General features: G+C 40.4%; 1 protein-coding gene across 1 annotated transcript; it reads left to right on the forward strand.

Moving 5' to 3' along the window:
- Positions 1-715: 715 nt before the first annotated feature.
- ube2q1 (ubiquitin-conjugating enzyme E2Q family member 1) lies at positions 716-13,725 on the forward strand. Its single transcript, XM_071488815.1, has 14 exons — positions 716-857; positions 980-1,163; positions 1,561-1,665; positions 3,320-3,442; positions 3,762-3,815; positions 4,295-4,435; positions 5,123-5,207; positions 5,964-6,024; positions 6,117-6,207; positions 6,304-6,362; positions 6,485-6,533; positions 6,671-6,766; positions 9,202-9,268; positions 10,340-13,725. The coding sequence occupies exons 2-14, from the start codon at positions 1,005-1,007 to the stop codon at positions 10,369-10,371; spliced, it is 1,122 nt and encodes a 373-aa protein (XP_071344916.1). The 5' UTR covers positions 716-857; positions 980-1,004; the 3' UTR covers positions 10,372-13,725.
- The last annotated feature ends 11,490 nt before the right edge of the window (positions 13,726-25,215 follow it).

The following is a 25,215-nucleotide window of genomic DNA, read 5'->3' on the forward strand; positions in this document are numbered from 1 at the left end:
AATGGTGTGTTGGAAATACCGATGCACTCAAATTGCTCAAATTGTTAACCAAAGCCCGTCGGTCATTTTCAACAGCTTACTTTTTAGACAAAAACAACACTTAAAAAGATTATTGATTATGCTGAACCATAAAACTACGAACAGCCTAACTTTCTGATTGACATTGTATCAAACAAAATTTCATTGGAAGTAGAAAGTAAATAATTTAAGCCATTTTGGTGGCACCACAGCAACTGATGCACTAGAAAGGGCTAATTCTAATTAATTTCCTCTGGTATGTATTGTCTAAAGCAGGAAACTGGTTCTTATGCCTTAAAAAAAAAATGTAAATCTCAATGAGGCTATTGTCCAGCACAAATGCTTGACAAAACCAGCCACTGATATAAACTTTCTTTTAATTTCCCACCCTGACATAAACTGAGGGCGCGCTGAATGCTGGGATTCTGCGGGAGCGGGGAGATCGCAGAACGCCATCTTTAAACCCCACAAGAGGCCAGCTTCAGTGGTACACCGGGATGAAAAACACTGTCCCTACAGCGGGATATAAGTTCCGATCGTGGAGACTGTGTGATCGTTTCCCGGTTAAGTAAATAATAAGGAACTGTCCGATGGGGCTGTGAGGAGACGGTCACGGGACAACGCGAGAGCCTTAAAATGTTGTTATGATAGGCAGACAACAACAATAGACGGAAAGACAACAACAACGGACTGGTTCGCTAACTCGGTCGCTAGCATCTTGCCAAGCACTGCGCTTTTTTCAAATGCTAACTGAAAGCTAACTAACGTTAGCTACTTCGTTAGCAAATCTGTCCGGTCGCGCTGAAATTTGCCCGGACGCTGTTTATAGCTGGCTCTAGGTATCCAGCTACAATCTACCGGAGCAGCCCGTCCTTGCTGCCTTGTAACCAATTTTGTACAAAATTTTGCACTGTGGCTTTAGCTAGCTAAAAGCTACGTCCCGACTTCTCCCCCTCCCCAGCGGCCCGGCCGGAGATGCATGGAAGATGTCGGTGTCGGGGCTGAAGGCCGAACTGAAGTTTTTGGAGTCCATTTTTGATCCAAACCACGAACGCTTCAGGATCATTGACTGGAAGCCTGACGAGTTGAGCTGCCAGTTCAATGTAACTGGGGAAAAGCTGTTAATTATCCATTGTAACATAACGGTAAGTGGGAAGTAACGCAAGTACCGGGATTTATACACTTCCCTCGTTAGTCGTTAGCGAGCTAAAGTTAGCTGGTTAACTTGGTAGCCAGGTAGCAGGCTACCTTCACAGCGGCACAATCTGATGCTATGCGGGATGGGTTTTTGCGTAGTTACATTAGTGTCAATAAGAACTACACAGTTTTGTTTCCGTGGTTTTTGGTTGCACAGTCCGACATTAGACAGTGTTGATGAGCAACCCTAGCACTTAGCTATCACTGCTCTCTGAATGCTAATGTCGTCAACTCAAATTTGACGTTATTTATCGACTGTGTTAAACCCTGCGACACGCAAGCAGATATACATGTCAAATGTACTGATGTGACTCTTTCCCTTTTGTTGTGTTCCGCTGGCTCTAGGAATCTTATCCGTCTACGCCGCCAATATGGTTTGTGGACTCTGATGACCCGAGCTTGGCGCAAGTTTTGGAGAGGTTGGAAGATGTGAGAAAAGGCAGTACTCTGGTAGATATCCTGATTTGCTTCTTTAACTATATATTACTGAGGAAAGCGTAACGACTTTTGGATATCGTGTGAGGATCATCTTAAAATTGTATTAATCATTGTGTAGTTTATCAGTCATCCAGTATTTTGCCAGAAGACACACAAGGTTTTGTTGAGCTCAGAGTGAAAATGCTCACGACAGGACAGAGATGATCCTCTGATACGAGTTAACATAAATGAACACTGAGCAGAGCATTTTAAAGCCCGGCTGACTCATTCTAAAGTATTCAGATATGTTAAAACATAGCCAAGCTAGCCTGAGTATATCTGAGGTACATGGCATGTGACTAACTGGAAAGACTACACCTAATTTATTTTAATGGAGTTTCTTGGCCAAACAGGTGTTGACCAGGCTGCCTCTCAGCAGGAGAGTTTTCTGTGCATTGTTTTGACATAATGGCAGCCTGCTGTGATGAGCTTAATATGCTGTTTATCATTTAGTTGTGCTGAATACGGGCTGCACTTGGTATTGGATTTTTATGTCAGTGTTTCAGACTGCACAGGTTGTCCTCAAACAGGCTTTGCTTCATTCTTGCAAGAATTTAGCAATGATGGCCTAGTAAAAGAGTGTTCACTGATGCAGGTTGAGTTTTTAGCTATTTTAGTATCACATTCACAATATTTATACAACTCTGAGCTTATTTCTGTTTTCATATGGGCTTTCAAACATAAACCCAAGCTTATATTTGTGGCATAAATGTGTGTGTGACTTTCTATTTAGGGAATGGGATAAAAATGTCTAACTGGCAAGTACAGATAGGCAGGTTTTCAGCAGGCCAAATGGCCAACATCAGTACAACCTTTGAGGTCAAAATGTCTGTGTCAAGTAGGTCCTTATGTAATCATAGGTATATGGTGATATCCTGAGCTTAGTTAGCCTACTTATTCAAGCTGCATGTTCTGTTTGTAGGACACAAAATATGCTTTTTATAGAACTGCTGTCAGTTTTTGAAAGAAGTTTGTTTTTTTGTTTTTTTTACACCATAGTTAAAGTCGACATTCAGATAAAGAATACAACATAGTTGATGTTTTCTTTAGGGTAAAGGACAAACCTTGCCTTCCTGTGGATAGATAAGATCAAATTATTTTCTTACTGTTGCACAGATGTTTTTGTGGTAGCTTGTATTTGAATTGCACCAAATTTGCAAAGGCGGCACACACTAGCTGATGGCAGCTCTTTTATATGAGAACAAACAATTTTAGTCCTCCTGCATGTATTTGCAGACTACTACAATAAATGTTTTATGTTTAAATCCTTACTTTAAAATCATAAGTGAGTAATTAGCCCAAACTGTACTGCTACCCTTACAGATTGCTAGGTTTTACATTACAATGGCAGTTACAATACCCTGCAGCACACTGCTTTGTGAATGATCTAATCATTGTATTGTCTTCTGTCTTACACAATAATGAATCGCTAATTCTAGATTCAAGAACTTGTGATATTCAAAATATCATCATACTTTAGAGAAGCTCTCTCACATATGCGTGTGGTGGCATTTGTGTCATGTCTGTCACACGTCTGCCATGTGGCATTGCTGTGTCACTGCATTTGCAATCTCGAATGGTTTAGCTAACTCTGTATCCCCTCCTTTTTGTGGTTTGTCTTTTCTAGCTTTTGCAGCAGTTGAAGAAACTTATTTGTGACCTTTGTCGGTTGTACAACCTTCCCCAACATCCTGATGTTGAGATGCTGGACCAGCCCCTGCCCGCAGGCCCTGTGGGACAAGACCGAAAGGCAAGGCTGCCTAGTTTGTTCTTGTCAAATGCCTCCAAACGGCATGATGCAGCCAGTATTTGATTACATTTAAGGAACACGCATGCTTCAATTAGGATGTTTTATTATGCACTTCCAAACCACTTGTTCCTAGTAATGAAATAGTAGCCTACATTAAAAGGGCCCTGGTGATTTATATGACTTTGTTGTCTAAGCTTATCAATGGGCTCTTCCTGTTTCACAGTCAGTTGAAGGAGGGTTTATTTTATTTTATTTTTTTGTAAAATAAAAAGACCAGTCAGCACAGCCACTTAATACCTTGTCTGTGGTGTGTGTATAGCATGGAACAGAAGAGGTCACATCTGAAGAAGAAGAGGAGGAGGAGATGGGAGAGGTAAGTTATCATCTTTGCTCTACATTCCCATTTCATTGCTCTCATTGTGTTGTGCTTAGTGATAACAAAGATGTGTCTATTTTAGTATCATCTCAGTCACACATGCATTAAATAAGACATGTTAAGTCTTTTTGAATTTTCTGGTAGGTAGTTTGGTTATAACATTTAAAAAGAGTTGGGTTATTATAACATTTAATAAGAGTGGAAACAGTTTTTTTTGTTTGTTTTTGCTTTGCCCCTCTTTATCTTCACAATGTACATTATCACAGACTTTGGGTTTTATTGGATTATGATTGTTTCAACCAGAATCAAACACTAATGTAATTTTTGTTACACTGTTATTCTAGTAAACAAGCAAGTTTCATTAGGGCTTTTTACTTGGCACTGGCTTTGATCCCTGAGCTCTTTTTAAGCTGCATGTATTGCTAGAAAACCAGGAATGATTTAAAATGCCTAAAATATCAAATACAAACAAACAGGACATAGAGGATCTGGACCACTATGAAATGAAAGAGGAGGAGCCTGTGGATGGGAAAAAATCTGAGGATGATGGCATCGAGAAGGAGAATCTGGCCATCCTGGAGAAGATCCGGAAAAACCAGAGGCAGGATCACTTGAATGTAAGTCTTTGTTAAGTAAAGTACTTTTACTGTATTTTTTGGGGCTTATTCTTGATAACATTTTTGATCTAGGACGAAACCTCACACCTTGGTAGATGTTATTGAAGCCTATATTTGATGTACATAGAAGTTATATATGCTCAGCTATTCATATTGTCACGAGTGATTACTTTTGTGAAAGACAAATGGGGAAAGGTTTTGAAAAAGACAGTAAAGAAACAAGGCAGTGGTGAGACAGTTTGTACATTTATCTGACAGTAGGGGATGTGACCTGTTTCTAAATGTGCTCCTACGCAGTATCTTCAGGTTTCTCTTAGCATCTGCCCTTCAAGGCAGCAAAAACTTAGGGAAAGATTTGTTTCTCTTCTGGGAAAGTCTCTCTGCTTGCTTGTCATCCTGTTCAATGGCTCATCTGTGGGGCTCTCTTTGTATCTGAAATGTGTCAAAAATACAATTACACCCTAACTATAGAACCATAATGCTTGCTTCAGTGGCCTATTTTACTTTTTTTTTTTTTTTTATTAGTATATTTTGAGGATCAGTGAAATATCATTTCAAGGGGTGTAGAGATATAAATATTGACATCTAGCAGGATGAAGCGCTCTCTTTGATTTTGGCCCACATTAAGCACAAATGACAGGTTTGCCCTCACGGTGAATTACAAAGCAGTTGTTTTGTGTTTTGCAGGGAGCTGTGTCTGGTTCAGTGCAAGCCTCTGACCGCCTGATGAAGGAGCTTAGAGAGATCTACAGGTCTCAGAGTTACAAGACAGGTATGCACACCACACAAAGATCTCGTCTTTGTTCCAAAACTGAGTGAAAAAAGTTACCCAGAATTAAAAAATAAAAAAAACTTGACGCAGAAAAACATGGCTACAAACCCACTCTCATAATAATCAGCAATTGTATCCTGTGACAGTGGACATCAAGCATGGTGATATGAGAGCCATAAGGTATACATGATCAAAAGAAAGCATTTCAGAATAATTTCATTGTGCAGAATTCAGAAGGCACCTAACTCTTTATAACTTACCCTGAGGTCAGCTCTACCTCCATGTTGGTGTGTCAACAGTAGCATAAGCTATTACACTTACTGTTGTGCAAAGTTTTCATATATGCTTTAGTACTGGCTATAAACACATTGATTATAAGCACATTGATATGTTTTCCACACAGGTTAACAAAGAAAATGTTATTTGAACTTTGGACTTTTCTTTTATCTGGTTTTACTTTTTTCTTGTAAAGCACTTTCTTTGTTAGGAAAAGTGCTTTTTTTACAAAAAATTACCGTAGTCAGACACGAATTTTGAAGTCTTTTATTCTGTAGAATTTCCTCATCTTTGAACAAGGCTTCAGAAAATTGGTGCAGAATAACCTGATGAGTGAAAGACCAGTCAGAATACATTTTGTTTTGCCTCACTGCATTACCTTTTTAGTTTATAGAATATAAGTCAAGATTAAATCATAACAGTTGTTACCATGCATTTAGAGACATCTGCATGCTCATAATTAATCAATTTCTTTTGCAGGCATCTATTCAGTTGAGCTTGTTAATGACAGCCTGTATGAATGGCACGTCAAACTAAGGACGTAAGTAACTTTGGGATCTTGTGTCATATGTTATTTTCTCTTTTTGATCTCACTTTAAACACGAACTAACTGCATAATTTAATGACCAACAGGGTGGATCCAGATAGCCCCTTACACAGTGATTTACAAGTCTTAAAGGAAAAGGAAGGAATGGATTACATTTTACTAAACTTCTCGTATAAAGTGAGTGAAATTGACTTTTGCCTTCATGAAAATGAAACACCATTCAAGAGTCTTTGAAGTCTGTAAATTAACCATTTTTGCTCTTCATTGCTACAGGATAATTTCCCCTTTGATCCACCCTTTGTCCGGGTAGTTTCGCCTGTGCTTTCTGGAGGGTGAGTTCATGTAGCTGGTACACTTCTCAGTTTCTCATAATCAAGGTTCAGTTTGTACAAACTTAGATTAAAAACTGTCTACAAAAACAGGCAAAAGATATATCTTTTCTTTCTTGCTTTAGTTATGTTCTTGGAGGAGGTGCCCTGTGCATGGAGCTTCTCACCAAACAGGTATGTCAAATAGAGCCAACACTTTCATTTAATGTAAATCTGTGCTGCATGATATTAAATATTACTTTGGATTGTATTTGCATCTGTTTTACATTTTTAAAACCTACTCTTACTGACACTGCGGTTCGTGATTGCAGGGTTGGAGCAGTGCCTATTCCATTGAGTCTGTCATCATGCAGATCAATGCCACTTTAGTCAAAGGAAAAGCCAGAGTGCAGTTTGGAGCCAATAAAGTAAGTGAGGAAACACTAGAGGTTTCATTTCATGACATCATGTAATGAATGATGTGGACCTTGATGCCAGTACTTTGACACAGTCCTGGTTTCCTGGCTCTTAGTGGTGGTGTGTTGTGCTGGGTGACAGCGTCCTGTTTCTGCAGTCAAAGCTGGCTGTGTGTTATTTATTTATTTTAAAATTCAAGTGGGGCGGGAGGTGCAGCTTACCACTACTGGGATGGCCAAGGTAGATGCTTATCTTTTTGCTCTGTAGCTTGCAGTTGCTGTCACTTGTTATGTTGTTGTGTTTTCTGGCTACAGGCTCCTCACAGAGTAGAGAACAAAAGAAACATGGATATTTTTAAGTCCCCCTCAGAAGCTTGGTCTCATTGATGCAAATTCAATTTTGTGTTGTCATATGTTTTGAGATAGACTTAGATTTTTGCTGTTTCTCACTTTCATCATTTTCTTTTCATCCTTTCCAATCTGATAAATCTGCCATGAAAATCTTTTTTCCCTCGGATCATAGTTTTTTGAATTCTCTTATTACATAATGTTAGCATTACAAATGAGCATTTGAGCATGTATCAGGGAGCAATTTGTATTTTTTAGTTGTAACCATTATGTCTTTAAAAGTGGACCCCTAACAGTTTTCAGTCAAGGCCCAGTAGGAGTAAGGTGTCTGCATTATGCAACTCTTGCTTTGAGATTGTGTGGGATTTTTAAGAAAATAAATGTGTAAATCATACACCATAGCTGTATTGAAACTTTACCAGTGCTGGAGAAAAAAAAATGCATTCATCAGTACCATTTGATGACCTTCACCCCTCACAGCACTATCAGATTCACACAGTGACCTGGGATAAACAAGTGTTTGACAGTGTGAGTAGATCAATACAACACACAACCTGGTGTCTCAACCAGGGTTAAGCACTTAATCTGAAAACCACTTCACTGTAGTATGAAAAGGTGAACAGGGACTTCTTTAAAAACAGAGTCACCAAAGGGTCACTATAGAAATACTATATTCATACACAGTGTCTACACAGGTTACTAGAAAAAGCAGCATGTAAGCAGAGCAGCTTCAGTCCTTGTGTGCCTACACAGAGTGTGTTCAGGTACAGTATTGAGTGTAGAGACACACAACAACTGAAGATACTCATGTCAAATGGAAGGAAATCGACTTGACATGTAAAAAATTGATTGCAGTTTTTAGTGTGGTAAGCATGAGTGAAATGATCCTTAACACGGCCGGTGCAGGAAACTGTTGATTTTTTTTTTTTTTGATTTTTTTTAATTTAATGCACGTGCGAAGGAGGACTGTTAAATGTGCCAGGATACATCCTGTGTAGACAAGGCGTTACTGCAAATATTGTCAGCAACTTTTAGCCATTTTGGCCATAAGCTACATTATTCAGCTTTTTAAGGCAGGTTTACAAAGAGACTTTAATCTGGTCTGTGATGATAGGCCAATCTTAATTTTTTTTTCTTAGGTTAGTCTAAAGCCAGATATATACTCTCACAAAAATAAAAACTGAATACTGTAAGCCTAAAAAGTTAAGCCCACTTACCACCAAGCTAACTCCATGGTGACAAGCAGTGACACCTGCAGAAAGGAAAGCTATAGCTCATTATTTATGGTTTGCTAATGGTGATGTGGAGCGAGCAAATAGGAACAAGACTTCATAAAGATCACAGCAAATGTGTTGGAAATATACATGTATATACCTTTGTGGACATTGTGAGTCATTTTTGTTTGCCCAGGGAAAATATCCTAAGCCTGACTGATGAGTTAGCAGAACTACTGAGCCCTGCCGCATCAAGAAGTCACAGTGTCTCAGCGCTGCTGCAGATGTGCACTGCACTGAGAATTTATTTTTCTGGAAGCCAAACATTTTCTGCTGGAGTGAAGGGAGCTGAGTGTTTTGTTTTTTAGTTTATTAAAAAAAATTAATGGAAAATTAGTCCTGCTTAAGACAGCGTTGAAATAGACAGCATTGTGCAGTTGATCAATTTAGGCACCTGAAGTTTGACGATTTCTTTGATCAAAGCCATAGCCAGAGTTAATGTTTGTCAAACATAAGCATCTCTACAGTCTTAATGAAGCCAGCCAGCCTCTATCTTACACATTTGTACCAAGTCCTGTGTATTTTATTTGGTTCAAAAATGATGAGTGTGGAACCATGGTTGTAGAACCAGGTCTTATGTGAATGTTGATGACCAGGTGTGTGTGACAGCAGTCTTGTATAAATGGTCAAATAAGGACAGGCTGTGTCTTCATTATCCTGCACCACACACAGGATTTAGTTATTGGAAGTGGAGATGGTGGAATAAGCTTTTTTTTCTTTTTTTGCTTGCAGAAAAGAGCTGTCATTGCTGTTTGTTGCTCTGTACTGTCATCATAAACCCAGTGCACACCCTAAGATTGACTTCATTTTCATCTTTTAATACAGAACCAGTACAATCTTGCCAGAGCACAGCAGTCATACAAATCCCTGGTTCAGATCCATGAAAAGAACGGTGAGTGTTTTTGTCTCCAGTTTCATACACAGTACATTACTGACCTTGTTTACTGAAACCAAATCCCTCCCATGCATCAAAGCTGAGGAAAATTAGTGCACGGACTGTTGTGTATGTACCAAACATGGGCGGCATTTATAAGCATGTAGTCCACATTATTCCACTCACTTTGTATGACTGGTGGTTTAAGGGATTTATACCAGAAGGATAAAGATAACAGCAAAATGTATACAAACAATAAGTACAATATATTTGGCATTCAAAACAATTGATTTGCTATAAATTCATAATTCATCATATTCTTTACTTACATGGTTACTGAAACAGTAACCATTTCACTTACACTGTGCTGTTACCATGACTCTGCCAAAGTCTGTCACTGACAGCACCATTTCATATCTCCCATAGCTCATATTTAACATTATTTACACATAAGGTCAAAGATCTCATTGACCAAACAATAGCAAACACTCCCTGTGCTGTTGGAGTGTATGTGAGCCAAAAGCAATAAATAAATCAATAATATGCCCAGAAAAATCCAGTGAATATATAGTTTAACAGGAAATTGACAATACAATCAATAAAGAGAAACATCAGTGTTCACATTTTAAAGTTTAACAGTTTTTTATTGGAGAAAAAGCACTGGGAAGCCAGTTGCTCAAATCAGACCATTTATGCATATTTTCTGTTGTCCTTGACCTCTGTAAACACCCACACAATGCATTTAGAAACAAGGCAGTTGAAAATATGTAAATTACTTCTACTCCATCAGGCAATGTTGAGCTATATTTAATTGCAGTATAATAATAGAGTTGAGAACTGAAATCCTGGCTGAACTTTGTTAAAATTCTGAACCATTTGTGCCCCCAGTCTAACCACTGAATACTTTTTAGCCTGGTGCTTTTGGTTCTCGCACTAACCAGACAAGGTTGGAAAAGCAGACACATGCCAATGTATGCATGTAACAGTGATGCTATTGGTGGTAGACATCTGGTGATGTATTGTATTGTATTTTTTCATTTATTTATTGGATTGTGTAATCATTATTTGTTGTTGTGCTTTTCCCCCTAGGCTGGTACACACCCCCTAAGGAGGATGGCTAAAACAGACTTTTGCCTTTCCTGCACTGGGACCACATGTCTTAGATTTTTTTTCTTTTTCTTGCGACCAATATGTTGGTTTTTTTTTTTTTTTTTGTTTTGTTTTTGTTTTTTTATCCTGCAAACCATTTTGTTCTCTACATGAGAGTTTGAACTCCAAACCAAATTCCTCATTCAGTGATCACCCAGAAACTAGCACATAAACACACAGACACTCACGCTCACCCCCACCTGAAATTTACATCCAAATTCATCGGCTACTCGCAAGGACGTCCCCTCCCCTGGATATTTATCTCTCTGTGCATCTGTTGTCTGATACAATCTAATTTTTCCATCGCGACATTCATTCTGTACTCCAGGAAAACAGTGGACTAAATAGCGTGCAAACTCACCCTTTGGTTTTGGCGTTGAGCATGCCAAGGTTACTTGCTGGCTGCAAGTTGAAAGGTGCGGCATGGCTTTATCCTCCAGCAGCGGCAGTCTGATGCTCCAGTTGCCGGGCAGTGCTTCTCTGACCTCTCTGACTGGATCTGAGAATGGCATGTGACATTCCCTGATATCATGCAGCGGTGGCCGGGAAGGACACTAAATGCTGGTGGTGGGAAGAAGTACCACCTTTTCTCTCCATGGACGGCCTCTGTAATATTGTGCTCATGTATTATCTTTGTAATGCCAAGTTCCCTCCTCTGGAATAACATGCTTCTGAGGCTAGCTTGCTTTCAAACCTCTTATCTTTTAAAGCTTAAAGCCCTGAGGTGGGGAGGAAGATGAAGAGACTTTCTGAGCCTGGGTGGGTCAGCCCATAATGAAGAACAGCATCCCGCTGAGCTCTAAAGTTGACGACCATTGTCGTCATCACAACCAGCAGCTGGACCACTCCCTGCAGGAGAGGTTGGTGTGTGGCTAGGCTGGCAACACAAGAAACATGACCAGGCAAAGCAGGGGTGTGTTTGGATTTGATCACACTGTAATGTAGTTGATTTTAACTCCACATGTAAACATGTAAATTTGTATTTCTGCAAAAGGATTTAATTGTTTATAATGTAACCTTGTCTGGGTCTTTGGCTGGGCAGAGACTATATTACCGTATACCCCTGACTATTAACTGCAGGGGCACTGCAACTTCTGGAGACCCATTTAGACTAAGGAAAAGTTGCTTCATGGATACTCTTGCAGAAGGAAACAAAAGTACACCGTGTTCTTATGTAAGCTTAATGACTACTGCGTTTTTTTGGGTTTTTTTTGTTGTTTTGTTTTGTTTTTTTAAGATTGATATGATTTGTAATCCTCATGTTATTGGAAACAATGACAGTTCCATTCCCCTTATTCGATGGCACCTCTTCACCGCAATGGACATAACAATAATGGCGTAGACACAGCTGTTTCTGGCATTCCAGAGGTTTGGCTATTCATATCTAATCACTCAAACCAGATGAACCTCAGTAAGGCTATGCAGTGAAGACACCGTCGTGTGGAGTTTCGTTGTACTGAAGAAAATTAGTCTTAACAGCTTAACAGTGTAGTCACCTGCTTAGTTCTTGTAGCTGGTTCACATCCTGACCACTTTGCCAATCCTGCAGTCTGGGAAAAAAAAGTGACCTTTTACCTTCTGACTTTTCCTTGAACTCGTGGCTGCTTTTAAAAACGCAGCCAGAGTTAAAAATTCACAGCAATAGTCTTGACCGTATACCTTCTGGCTTCACACCTGGGAAGATCAACTGGAGTCTGTTCCGTTTCCAGAATATTTGTTCAGGTTTGATAAATTATTTGTTCCGATTTGCCGCAGGAGGGACCCAGCTCTTCCCATTCCCACCCCTCTGGTTACTCTTCATAACCACTCACAGCACTGCTGTACCCCCTCAGTGTGCTGGGTCTTTGATGTAATGTGAATAATATGCAGAAAACTGTGTGGAGCATTCCAGTTAATGCAGTTACACATTTGTTGTGGGTGTTCTATTGTGTGGTTACTTGAATTGTTTTGAGTATATTGTCCTAAAAACCAGCATAGAAAGCTTAGTTATGCGAATTCATACAGTCATTCCTCACGTTTGAGTTGATTTTACAATTTCCTCTGTGATAGTAACCTCAGTCACGACACCAGTATCTTCAAAACAGGTAGAGATGGGTGTAAAATCACACAGCGTGTTCATGTTCAGCACATGTCTGATGTTTGATTAGACTTACTGGATATAACAAGGGTGACCCTTCTTTCTTCCTCTCTCCCTTCTTCACAAGCAAAATTTTAACATGACTATGGATCATTGGCATGGTTGTTAGCTGTTGTGATGCCATTGGTAAGGTACTAGTCACTTCATTCTGGTCACATTGTCGAGCCCACCCCTGCATTCTCTGGAGAAGCAAACTCAGGAATACATACTGCACACTCGACTTTGCAAAGGATTGCTTCAGAATATCGTCATAAAATGCATCATTTAAATGTGTCAATCTTTTATTTTTTGGGCCATTTTAAAATGACGCCCCTGTTTTACCAGTACACATTGCAGTGTGTTTTGCTGTTGAGTTGCACACACTTGGATTTTCTGAATGCCGTTGAAGTTGATAAATAATTACTTAGCAAGTTTTTGGAATGATCAGATAATGCGGAGTAAAGATTTGCTCCCACCCTCAGATTATCCTGCGCTTGATCAGGGGTACAGAACACATCTGCCCTGTCTCTTTGATATTGCTGTATTTTGCATGTCAATATATCAATGGGTGTTTTTCCCCAAGCTACTGAAGGCAATGAGTGGTTGGGTCAGATGGTTTGAGAAAAAAAAAAAAAAAAAAAAAAAAAAGGAAAAAAAAAAAGACTAGATGTATCCATTTTCTCATGACTTGTTTACTTGTGGTTTCTTACATCAGTGCACAGGATAATTTCTCCCTGTGCGTTGCTTATTGAACCACATCAGATAGTATACAAGACACAAGGACTTTAAAAACATCCTACCTGCTTGGATTATCTTTAAACATGCAAAGATTCCCAACAATAGTAGCAGTTAAGATTTGTGTGCCATCAGAGCAATTGTGAGCCTCCATCTTTAACCTGACCTTTGGAATAATGGTGTACTCAAGTCTGCTGTGCACTGAATAACAGCTCTTCTCACACCAACACAAGTTATCTGACTAAGAAAATCCTTCTCTGCTTTGGCGAGCGACGTATTGGTCTGAGGTCTGAACTAGCCTGATTCTGGGTTCTTTACCTTGCTTCATTAACTGCGTTGGCCGGGTTATAAAGTTATGCACTGTTAGCATGCTTTGGTTTGGTTTCATTTTTTTAACATTGCAAGGGTGATTTTGACCATGTAAAGTAATTTGTAAACTTGCATCAAGTTTATGAATAAAGAATTTTATGACATATCTCTTCATTTTGTGCTTATTACTTGTCAATAGCAAACTATTTGCTACTTGGGAGAGAAACCAAAATGTACCTGGTATTGAATGTCAATGTAACACTGCCATACAGGAACACATTTAAGTATTTGTTAGCTAACTGGTTTGGCCACCAACTGCGTTAACTATATTATGTTTATTTGAAACTACATTAAAGTAATTTCCATCTTTCACCCCCCACACACATTGGAGACAGCTGGGGCCTCAATGCATTTCACCATCCAAGCTACAGATGCCCACATGCGTCAATGCTTTCCAGGTAATGTATTGCTTGTGATTTCCAGTAGATGGTGTTCTTTGACAAAAGATATAGGTGTAAGTTTTTGTCTATACCAGCCACTCAAACTGTCATGCAAAAAAAGCAGCCCATGTGGAATTAAACTCAGAATATGCTAGGGCCTGCATGGCTCTAATAATACTAGTTAACATATCTAAACCAAAGCAGTACATCCAGGGGCGACACTGGAAATCAAATGGTCATGTGGCTAAATGTATGATTCAATTTAATTCCCGAAACAGATGGAATCATTTTACCAGTGTAATATGTAACAGCATGATCACACATTCACAACTTTAAAAGATACTGTATTAACAATATACCACATACTGCATACACAACAAGTCGACATTTATAGTGCAGTTTAATTAAGAGGAGGATGTATGTGTGGGGTGCACTGAAGGACATCCGCGTCCTTAATGATATGGAAGAAATTCAGTTTTTGTATCAGTTTGTCTTGGATGACAGTGAATTATAGCACCTTCAAGATGGTAACAGCTGGAACAGGTGGTATGTTGGGTGAGAGGGATGAACGGATTTTATCCTCCCTTGTAATTGTGAAAGATTTCCTTTCGTCAGGTTCATTGGGTTTCCACTTGCTCTGTTTGTGTGTATGTGCTAGAAGTCACCACTAGATGGTATCAGAGGACTCCTGTAATTTTGAGATATTGTTTTTTTTTTTTTTTTTCATCCGTGGTGACATTGAAGCAGCAGTTCTGTCTGCTTGTAACATCAGTCTACAGTAGGTGCTCAGTTATAACACTCAATCCTGCCTTTACTATCTCTGTTGCTCATTTCCTCCAAGATTTAATAGATGAATAATAAGGCCATTTTTTAAGTGAGAAAACCACTATTGATGGAATACAGTCTGATGTGGACAGCTCGTACTCTCCCATCAGTGTGTTTGAGTCAGATATTGTGAGGGTGGGCTGGCAAGCGCTGCTCTCATAGATGTCAGGTTTGTGATAAATAGCCGAATCAATCCTTCATATGAGGAGCAGAAAAGCCGTACAGGGCGACCTATTGAGTCTGTGGTCGATCATGTTGTTGCAGCCTGGATAGTTATGGATGTCAGAAATCACTCAAACCAACGACCAGAATGTATGTTTTCATGATACTGGGAAGTGGGACCATCTCTAATCCAAATAAAAGAGCAGGTTGTAGTAAGAAGAAGAAGAACTCAGCGGTTCATCAGGGAAAGGCTAATTAGCTATCATTGCAGTAGTTTTTATTTTTGTTTATGTGTGGGTTTAGCTGACTGGCCTCTTGGCGGGAGAGGAGCAGACCTCATTATCCAGCTTCAGCCAATCTGTTTGTCCAGCCTGTCACTTGACTCAGATACAACATTGTGAGTAGACAGACAAGGCTTTTGGGCCCGCAGGAAAAAGGCTGTGCATCTCTGTGATTAACTTGCCAGAGCCCACACTGAGACAGCAAGAAATAGCTGACTTGTCCTCCTTCACCTCCTTCGCCCTGGGCCAGAGGACAGTGCAGGGTGGGCCGCATTCAGAATCATCTGGGGTTGATTGATAGCCTGCGGCTTAATGGCTGCGTCCATCACTTTCACTGCTTTGCCTTCCATCAGTAACATGCTCAAGTGTTAACCCAGATTCAGAGTGTATGGGAGAGGCTGTGAGGATTTTGGCCCTTTGCCTTGCTGACGGGTCAGATCCTGTATCACAGATAACTGAGCTGATATTGGCTGGCTTTTGTTATTTTTATTTGCTGCACACAAAAGGAGTCAACTTCCACTGATCCACAACATCAACAAATTATGCAGTGATGTTGAAGGGATAGTTTGACATAACTGCAGAGACTGTCATTTCTTGAACGCATTGAGAACACTTGATATAACATGCTAATTAGTGAGCTTCAGAGATGCTTGCAGGTCCATTTTGGCTAGCTCTTGTTTCCAGTCGTTGTGCTAAGCTAAGCTAACCAGCTGCGAGCTCCAGCTAACAAGGCTACATGTTTACTGTAAAGAGAAAGAAGCTAAATTTGATTGATGAAGCTTCAAACCTCAACTCTAGGTCCTTGTAGAAAAAGCAGTTAGACAATATAAAAAGATCGAGCTTATAATCCTAAACTACCAATATCATGTCTGTCCAACAATAATTAAATGAAAAGGCCTTTTTCCAGTTTGTTGACAACTTAAACTCTCATAAATTATTTTAATTATGTAAAATGATATATACGCTATACAGATTATCTATCTGAAAATCTATTATCGATCTCACAAGTTTTCTCACCTCTTCAAAGGTGCTTCCAGTAAAAAAAGAGACCTACAGTATGCAGTCTCATTAGTATGTAACTAACTGCAAGAGCCTGCAGATATCCCTTTTTGAGATTCATTTAATGAATGTAATCAGTTGCTGCCAACTCCTCTGTTCAGGCTCCCAAAGATACTTTAAACAGTGTAGCAGGATAGTAAAAACGCCAGATGCTTTTGCGGACAGCAGGTGCTTCCTGATATCAACAGACAACCAACACTTTATAGTGGCCTGTGTGAGCCTTGTTAGAGTAAATTGAGAACACAGGCACAGAGATGCAGCAATGGCGACTGGCTTTGAAAGACGGGGCAGAATCAGTGGATGGACAGCCAGTCACACTGTGACTCTGAATGGCCTGCATGTGAGAGCAGAGCATCTGGAGGGCAATAAGACAGGTGTCACCCCCACAGACACTGTTACTGTACAGACACACTGCTCACACTTGTTTGTTTTTAGAACACCACAATGAATCTTCTTTTCACACGTCATTTTTTTGAAATTTAGGCCTAAGGTCAAGACAATTTTCTTGAAATATAACAGGGATATATAAAGTGCGGATTAAATGAAAAAACGTGAAGCTGACTACAGAAAACAGGTTGCAAAGTGTGGAGGAAAATGGGCAATCAGGACAGTGAATGAAGAAGGTATAATGAATTCTGATTCTCTGTTGGTGGTGAATGGCAATGTGGGGGAAATTATAATTTTCATGTGGAGAGCAATGTGAATGGCTACTGAATAAAATATGCTGTGTGGAGCTCTGTGTTTGTTTTTCAACTATTTCAGGGACAGTTCTTGCTGGATAGATTCAGAGGGGTTTTGGGGGGAGCGGGTCCTCCAGCTTGAACCAGATTAAATTTGAACAGAGCTATGTTGACCATTGTGAGGTTTGTGTGTTTGTATGGCTATGTGGCATTTTATTACAGGGACAGAACCAAAAAACCATCATCTTACCCATATCAGGTAAAATTCAAGATCTTTGTAAAAAAAAAAAAACAAGCCCACAGGAGCCAGCAGCTTCATACAACCAGTGGTTACGTTTTAACCTCTAGCGGACATTGTAATTAGGACAGGGGCAGAGGAGGAAGTCAGGTGCCGTAGCATGTCAAGAGACAGTTGCTGTGTCTCAATTAGTCTGCTGTCTTACTCACCCTTGCTATTTTGAGTGCGTAAGTAGATTCTCATCAAGTATGGCAGCATGCAAAGCACTAGAAGTACCAGGACGGTGCACTCAAAAAAAACTGAGTGTGGAACACCGGACACTTCCATCAACAGTCGCCATCTTAGCTATGTAGTATCATGCACTACACCAGTGAGTAAACTGTGGACTCAGTATATTACATGTGAATGTACAGACTGAAGCACCAGTTTGAGACACAGCAAAAGTCTTTGTCATGGTTGGGGCTGATGAATGGGTTGACAAAACTCAGAATCTTCATACTGTGACTGTTGTTTGTTTCCTGTGTGAAACCAATGGTCAGTGGTATTTGTTTTATCCATGACCGTTTCACAACCTTAACCAAGTGTTATTGTTGTTACCATCATGAAAAAGGTCTAGTACACCTGCCTCTGTGCAGACCTGTGGGTCACGCCTAAAAGTAGTAGAATGTAAATGGCCTATGTGGTTGTTTAAGTTGAAGGACTTGAAGTAAAATTCAAGAGATTCAAGTCCGAGGATTGTATTTCTCTTTCTAACCCAGCCTGTATATAACCTCTTTTTTCATTGATGTTGTGTGTGCTGTTTTATTTTTATTTTTTTGACGATATCGTGTTTCCCTCCTCTCTGTGATGGCCAGCTGTTTACTCTGACGTCCAGCTGTTTTCTCCGCCTTCCAATGTGGTCAAACAGCATGTCTCAGCCTACAAACTAAGTCAGACATTGTATGTATTGTATAAGTACTCATCTTATTCACCATTGCACTCCTATAACAATGTGGCAGTCACTATGGACGATGATCAATCTTGCCTGTCTGCCTGCCTGGCTGCCTGCCTGTCTGCCTGTCTGTTGGTTGGTCTACCTGCCTGTCTGTCTGTATAATTTCCACCCTGTCCTTGGAAGGGAATGTCTCAATGAACGTCACCAGTCAGTGACAGATTTACCTTCAGAGACCTGAAAATAAATTGCTTGCTGAGCTGGGGCACTGAATTGAAAATCCTAAAATCTTTGAACCAACACACTTACACACAGATCCAAATGATAAAAGGTAAAGAGGGATGAAAAAGAGACGAAAAAAGTGATGGCGCCCATCACTCATTCAGCAGTTGTGTGTCACTTTAATATTAGCTTTGCTGGAGAAAATGGAATATCATGGTGACTTACATGCATCACCTTAACTTTTAATGTTTTCATTTTTTTGAGTTGCAGAATAAGTTTCTCAAATAAATAAAAGTGTGAAAACAAGTAATTTCTTTTTGTGTTATGAAATACAGAATATTTAGAGCCTTTAGAGCCTCAGTGCGTTTATCGAACAGCTGGTCCACGCTTCATATTTCCATATTTCACAATGTAGTCAATACAGTACTTGCACTATGAAGGGAAGAAAGTCTTATTTAATTTTGAGCAACCCAAACATTTCAGGAGAGCACATTTGCTCACAGCACCCCTGAGAGACTGACCTCCACAGGCCCTCTCTCATGTCGCCATTAAAAGATTCACTTCAAAAATATTCACAGTTTGCCTCTCAGGCTGCAGCAATGTCACAATCAAGAGCCACAATGCATACATTACACTAAAAGGCCAACTCTGAAATCCAATTCTCCCTGGCTCGAAGTATATGTAAATATTAATGATCCATGGATCTGCATGTTTCTCCATATTCTGCTGCTTTCATGGCTCTTTTTTATTCAGATCAGATAATTATTTCAGTTTTCAATCACCCAAGACGGGGTGCTCACCACTAACTGCATACAAACATCATTTCTTTCAAAAGTTCAACATCATTGTGTATGCAGTGAGAATATTGCTAAAACTGAAAAAAAGTCAGATAAAGTTGCAAACAGCTGGAAACACCTCTACTCTTTTTATACTGTGTAGCCCCAGAACAATCACATAATACCTTCTTTGTTGATCGTTTCAGTCTTTTCGCCTTGAATGTTGCCTGCTTGTCCTCCCTGTGCTGAAAGATAGCCAGAGGTTCAGTTCAGCGTGACGATATGCTTCCCTGCGCAGACTTATACTTCAGCCCAAGCTAAATGGATTTCCATTAGAGGGGCTATGACTCATTCCAGATGCTTACTCAATACTGTGTGGGCACTGTAGCAGAAAGTTTCCTCCAGACAGAACAAAAAGGACAACAAAACCAAACACTCCTCTATGAGATAGTGTCCATGGAGGGCTGTCCCTTGTACCCTTTGCATACCTTATGCACCAATTATCACAGCACAGAGGTTTGTCATTGCTATGGCTTTCATGCAGTGAAGACTAAAGCATGGGTGCTGTTTTACAAGGACGCAGGGGAGAAAACAAGACAGATTGCTTACTAGCTCCCGAGCTATCGCCAAGTAAGCAATAAAGAACAGCTAGACAATCTTAAAGGGAATTAGTTCTGTTAAAATATATATTTGTCCCATCAGCTTGTTTAGCTGAAACCACCCATTGCATCAGCATCTGATTGTGTGTGCGGGAGAACCCGGGGCAGTGAGTGCATGTTATGTTCCTCTACTACCATGGATATATCTCTTCAGCACCATGTCTGGACTCAAGCTAGACCTGCATCGTACGATCAATAGGAAAAGCAATGATCTCAGTGAAATGGACCATCCATCTTACTGTGATTCTCTTATGCAGCCCCCCGACTGCAGAGAAGAGATGGAACTGAATTATTGTCTGAGCATCGATTTAAAACTGTCTGAAGAGGCTGCACTCTCCCCTCTCGTTTGAAGTTCTGTGGGCTCTTAATGAACTGAGCTAATTTGCCGAAGGTAGAAAGATGCAAAAACCTTTTGTGATGTGTTTTCAATTAGAAGTGGTATATATCTTTTAAAGCCTCCAGTTTTATCCGCAAGTCATGACATGTGGTGGAAGGATGGACCTCTTTATCAATTAAGAAAAGAAATCATATATTGTTTCACTATGTTAGGTTAAGCAGGATAATATTTAGTTTGTTCTCTTTTTGTTCGTTGCTGTAGATACTGCTATAGAAATTACTATCATGCGCAGCCTTACAGTGCTGTACAGTACTTCTTTAATGGTGCTCTCGCAGTGTGAATACCTCCACAGGGCAAAGAGCAAGGCCACATTTCTTAAGAAAGAGATCATCTTAAAACTATCATCTTACATAGTGTGTTTCTGAAACCAAGGCTGATCATACTTCAACAAGTACTGGCAAACCACTTCAAGGGGGGCCCTATTTAAACAGTACTCTCACCGGTGTAGAGCAGTGGGTCGTGTGCAAGGGCAATGTGGATGAGTCTTCAGTAAGTGCTACTGTTCATGTGTTCATCTCAAGAGATAAGCAATTTTTTTAGCTTATAAAAAAGCTAAGTCATAACTATCAGCGAAAAAAGTTAATCCACACCTTCCAACCAATCAAAATACAAACCTGTTTCAGGGGAGCCTTCTTGCTTTGACCTGACGTGTGATATCTTTTGCTGGAGGCTGAATTGGAGAAATACTGAGGCAGTCATGTTGTGGCTGCACTGTAAGAGGAAGACATGATGTATAGCGCCGAAGGAGCAGCATTGTGTAGGTGAGTACATGATATTTACCTTTACGTTTTTCATGTTGAGAAAGTAACACAAAATTTGTGTCAAATCACACAACATACTTGCCTTTCAGTAATTCCAACACAGCAAACACACCTGCCTTTAATAAAACCCTAAGTTACCCTAAGCAGTGATAAACTGTCCTACAAAGACACAGGGAAACACTTAGGGTGCTTTCACACCTGCGCTTTTTAGTCCAGTTGAATAAAACCCTGATTTGTTTTCCCCCTTGGTGCGATTAGTTTGGACAGGTGTGAAAATAGTCATCACACTTGAGTGCGGACTCTGGAGCGGTTTGTTTTTGGTGTGAAAGAGTTCTGAACATGGTCCGATCCCACTAGCAGGTGAGCTCACATGTTTGAGCTGGATGGTTAGACGTGATGTTGGCATGTCACTGTACATCCTCAAAATTAGCTCCATCCTCAAACGTCTTCTGGCAGTGTGTCTTTGCAGAGTCAGAATCTGTGCAGCATTATGACGACGTACCAAAGTGCATCAGCATCCTGGTGTCAGGTAGGTAAGTTGTATTTAAATTGAATGCAAACCGAACCAAGGGGAAATGGCTACAGGTTTACAAACTCATCAACTGAATCGGACCAGAGCAAACAAACGTTAGGTGTGTAAACGCCCTGCAAGTAACAATTCCCCCATATTTATTCTTCATTTATGTTTTCACATTTTAGACGTTTGGCGTGATTTCACAGTTGTGCTGGCCAAGAGTTTACCAACAATTCTAAAATGTAGGTGTTCAGAAACTTTTGACTGGCAGTGTATTTTACCTCTGTAGCCAGTCAATATTTCTCCTTTCTGCGCCACCAGTGTGTGTCCATGTCTAGACTAGTGTGTCTATCTGTGACTGATGGTGGCCCCCCTCTGAAGCACATAGCACATCTTCTGGACAATGATTTCCCTCGATGGCTCCATCAGGTGTAGGTGCTGGAGGAAATGGGGAGGAGAGAGAGAGAGAGAGAGAGAGAGAGAAAGAGAGAGAGAGAGATGGGGGGGTGGGGGGTAAAGGAGGAACGGGGGATGGATGAAGGTGGACAATGGGGAGGTTTGAAGGGGGGTTGAAGGGGATGATGGACCTCCTGGGATCAGGTTAAAATGCTCCCGTCTTCCTAATCTCCTGCTATATTTTGAGAAGCAGCAGGGGAGATGTCGGAGACGTAAGGATGCTGGTGACAGATGATCAGACATGAGGGCACTCACAGACCTGATGAATGGGATCTCTGCATTGGCTTAATGGCTGCACCACCATGGAGGAGACGGGGTGCACAGAGAAGACAAAGGACTCTCCATTACCGGGGGGGGGGGGGGGGGGGGGGGGGGCAATTGAATTAACAGGATGGGCTTTTTTCCATGAATGAAGAGTTGAATTGAATTGCTATTGGCACAAAAGAGCAATAGATCCTCAGGAGTAATGCTGGTGTTAATAATGACCATGGGAACAGATTTATGTTATTAAGATATGAGTAAAAAGAGAAATTCAAAACAGTTTTTTCTTTTTTGTTTTGATTGAAAGACTTTACTTTCTGCCTCAAATGTACACAATTTATAGTAATTCAAAATATGGATACTTCTCCTGGGACGTATTTGAAGTTATAATAGCAGGACAGTCAGTTTCCTGAAAACAAACAGTTTCCTCCACACAAAGCTGAAATTCCTGTTGAGAATGGATCATTGTCTGGCTGTGTGAGAGTCAAAAGGTAAGAGCTTCTATATGAGATAAGGCTGTAGAGCCTCAGTGGTGATAAGTATCTTATCAGCCTGTCGTCTGCCTCCTGAACTCTCAGAGGATACCTGTTGTATTACAGAATGTTAGACAACCTGTGCTACCTGCAGATAAATGACTCTTGTTTTTGTACCTTTGCACAGCACACAGGTCCCTCTGACAGCATATCAATTAACTCATGCATCATTTCCCTCAGGCAGGAAGTGGGTCATGCTAAAAGTTAATGTAGTGCTGTTGATTATTGTACTGTTACATAACCATTTTTCATCTTTTTCTATTTTTCCACAGTCTATGATATCATATTTTCACATTTCCTGCGACTGATATCGCCCATCTCAGAGACGTAGATCATGCTGTTGTTTTCTATGGCCAAGTACACAGAGGCTTTTCTGGCTGTTTGCTTGAGCGTGACATATGTTGGCATTACATTGCTTTTCCAACAACCCCGTAGAGCCATTTCATTTTCACATACATATGAATTATACCACCCTAAGTAGACGTCCTTTGGAGCCTTTGGGCTAGATAGGAGATGGGCCTGGGCTGATTTCAAACAGCCAAGCCTCATCAATCTCCCAGTTCATTCAGTTCACAAAGGGGGTCCTCTTTCACTGGTGAGAGCAGTCGATAGACCACTGCTACCCGGATGGGAGCAATTCCATTAAGAGGGCCATCCACCTTGGGCCTCAAAAAAGGGGGCTTATCAGGGGCCAGCAGTGAGGGGAGTGTTGTAGCCATCCATCGTAGACTGTGACAAGGGAAAATGAGCAATACCGACAGTCTCTGCACCTTCTCTTCTTTCTCCTGTCTTGTCCTCAACGAGGGAAACGTCACTGCCACCCTCTCCAGCTGGAACCTCAGCTCCTCCTCCCAAACACAGCTGTCAGGCTGAAGCATGGAGGCTGATTTTTGACACCTGAAACAGATTAGACCTCAGATGATTTGGCCACTTGGGGGCAGCAGAATGAATTTGACATATGAATCTGACATATCACCTTTTTAGTTAATATGTTGAATTTAACAGCTGCTCATTTACACATCCAGCAACATTATCATTTGGAGACATGTGTCTATCCACCAAGTCCAATATTCATCTCCTTTAGCTTTGTTTTTGGTCTCTACCAATTCCTGGGGGAGATATCAGTCACAGGTCACACAGAACAATATAGTTACACATTTGGTTTCATATGGAGGACAACATATCATGTAATGTCACATTTGATATTTATTAAGAGCAACATGCACCTCCATCAACCTAGGATCAAATTGGCATGCCACACAATATATACATTCACCCACACACTCAGGTATATGAATGTGATGAATGAACAATTACCCAACATTGTCATGTCATATCTCAGGGTAAGACTGCATGTTTTATATGGATATACACCATTTTTGTCTTAATGTGTTTTTTTCACAGCCTGACATCTCACTCTCACCCTGACATGCATGACTGGAAACCTCGAGCAGACCTTCAGAGAGCAGCAGAGCAGCAGTCATGCACATGAGTAATGGCACGTGTGCTCTGTCAGGTCCTTGAATCAATTTTCAGGTCCCCAACATGACACTTTTCAAATCACTCGGCTGCACCACCGACATACCATTCATGCTATGTCAGTGGCGCCAAATGAATGAACTGCCAAAAGATTTTCTTCTATTATGGTGGTAAAATGGTGCAAATTCCCTGTAACAATTTATTGGAAAAATATATTTACTCAGTAATTCTAGTCTTGGCTCAGATATACTAATGATATCTTCGGTTGATTTGCACATTTAACAGAGTTTAATTCTCTATTTGTGTCTGAATAACATGACTGTAGCCTAAATGCCAGTGAGAAAATACAGGCACAGCGTTTTTCTCTTTAGCTAATGTTCCAAAGAACACCTACAGGTTTTCATGGTTATGTGAATCATGGAAAAATGTGTTATTTGCAACTGCCACCCAAAGTTATGAAAAATGTGATATAATAGCAGGGGTATCTCCAGCTGTATCATTTGGCACTCCAGGTGGTGCCCTTTAGAAAGTTTTATAATGCCTCAGCAGATTTTTGGCATAAACTGAGTTCCTTAATATGCAACATCATCCAAACTTCAAGCTGCATTAGCTACTAGTTTTTTTTTTTTTCAATGTGTTACTGCAAATAGCAAGAATAAATGAGAATCATATGTTTACAGAGGCAAGTGTTAAAACACAGCTTTTAGAGCACTAACGTCCCTAACCAGCCAGAGTTTCCATAACAACTGAGGTCGCCAATGAGAAGCTTCTGACAGCAGGGAACAGCAGATTGGAAAGGTTATGGGCAAAACAGTTGCATGCATATTTAAAAATCGCTACTAGGCTGCCAAGATTAATTACACAATATAGGCAGTGCTTTCAGTCTACGCTACCACTGTGCAACTCAGTCCAGTTCACCAACATATTCCCAAACCCCTCCACCTACTGTATATAAATAGCACCGCCCTTCTCTGATTGATGT

Source organism: Trachinotus anak, unplaced genomic scaffold (assembly GCF_046630095.1).
Source record: "Trachinotus anak isolate AG129_WGS33_773 ecotype Australia unplaced genomic scaffold, CSIRO_AGI_Tana_v1 ptg000011l, whole genome shotgun sequence".
NCBI lineage: Eukaryota > Metazoa > Chordata > Actinopteri > Carangiformes > Carangidae > Trachinotus > Trachinotus anak.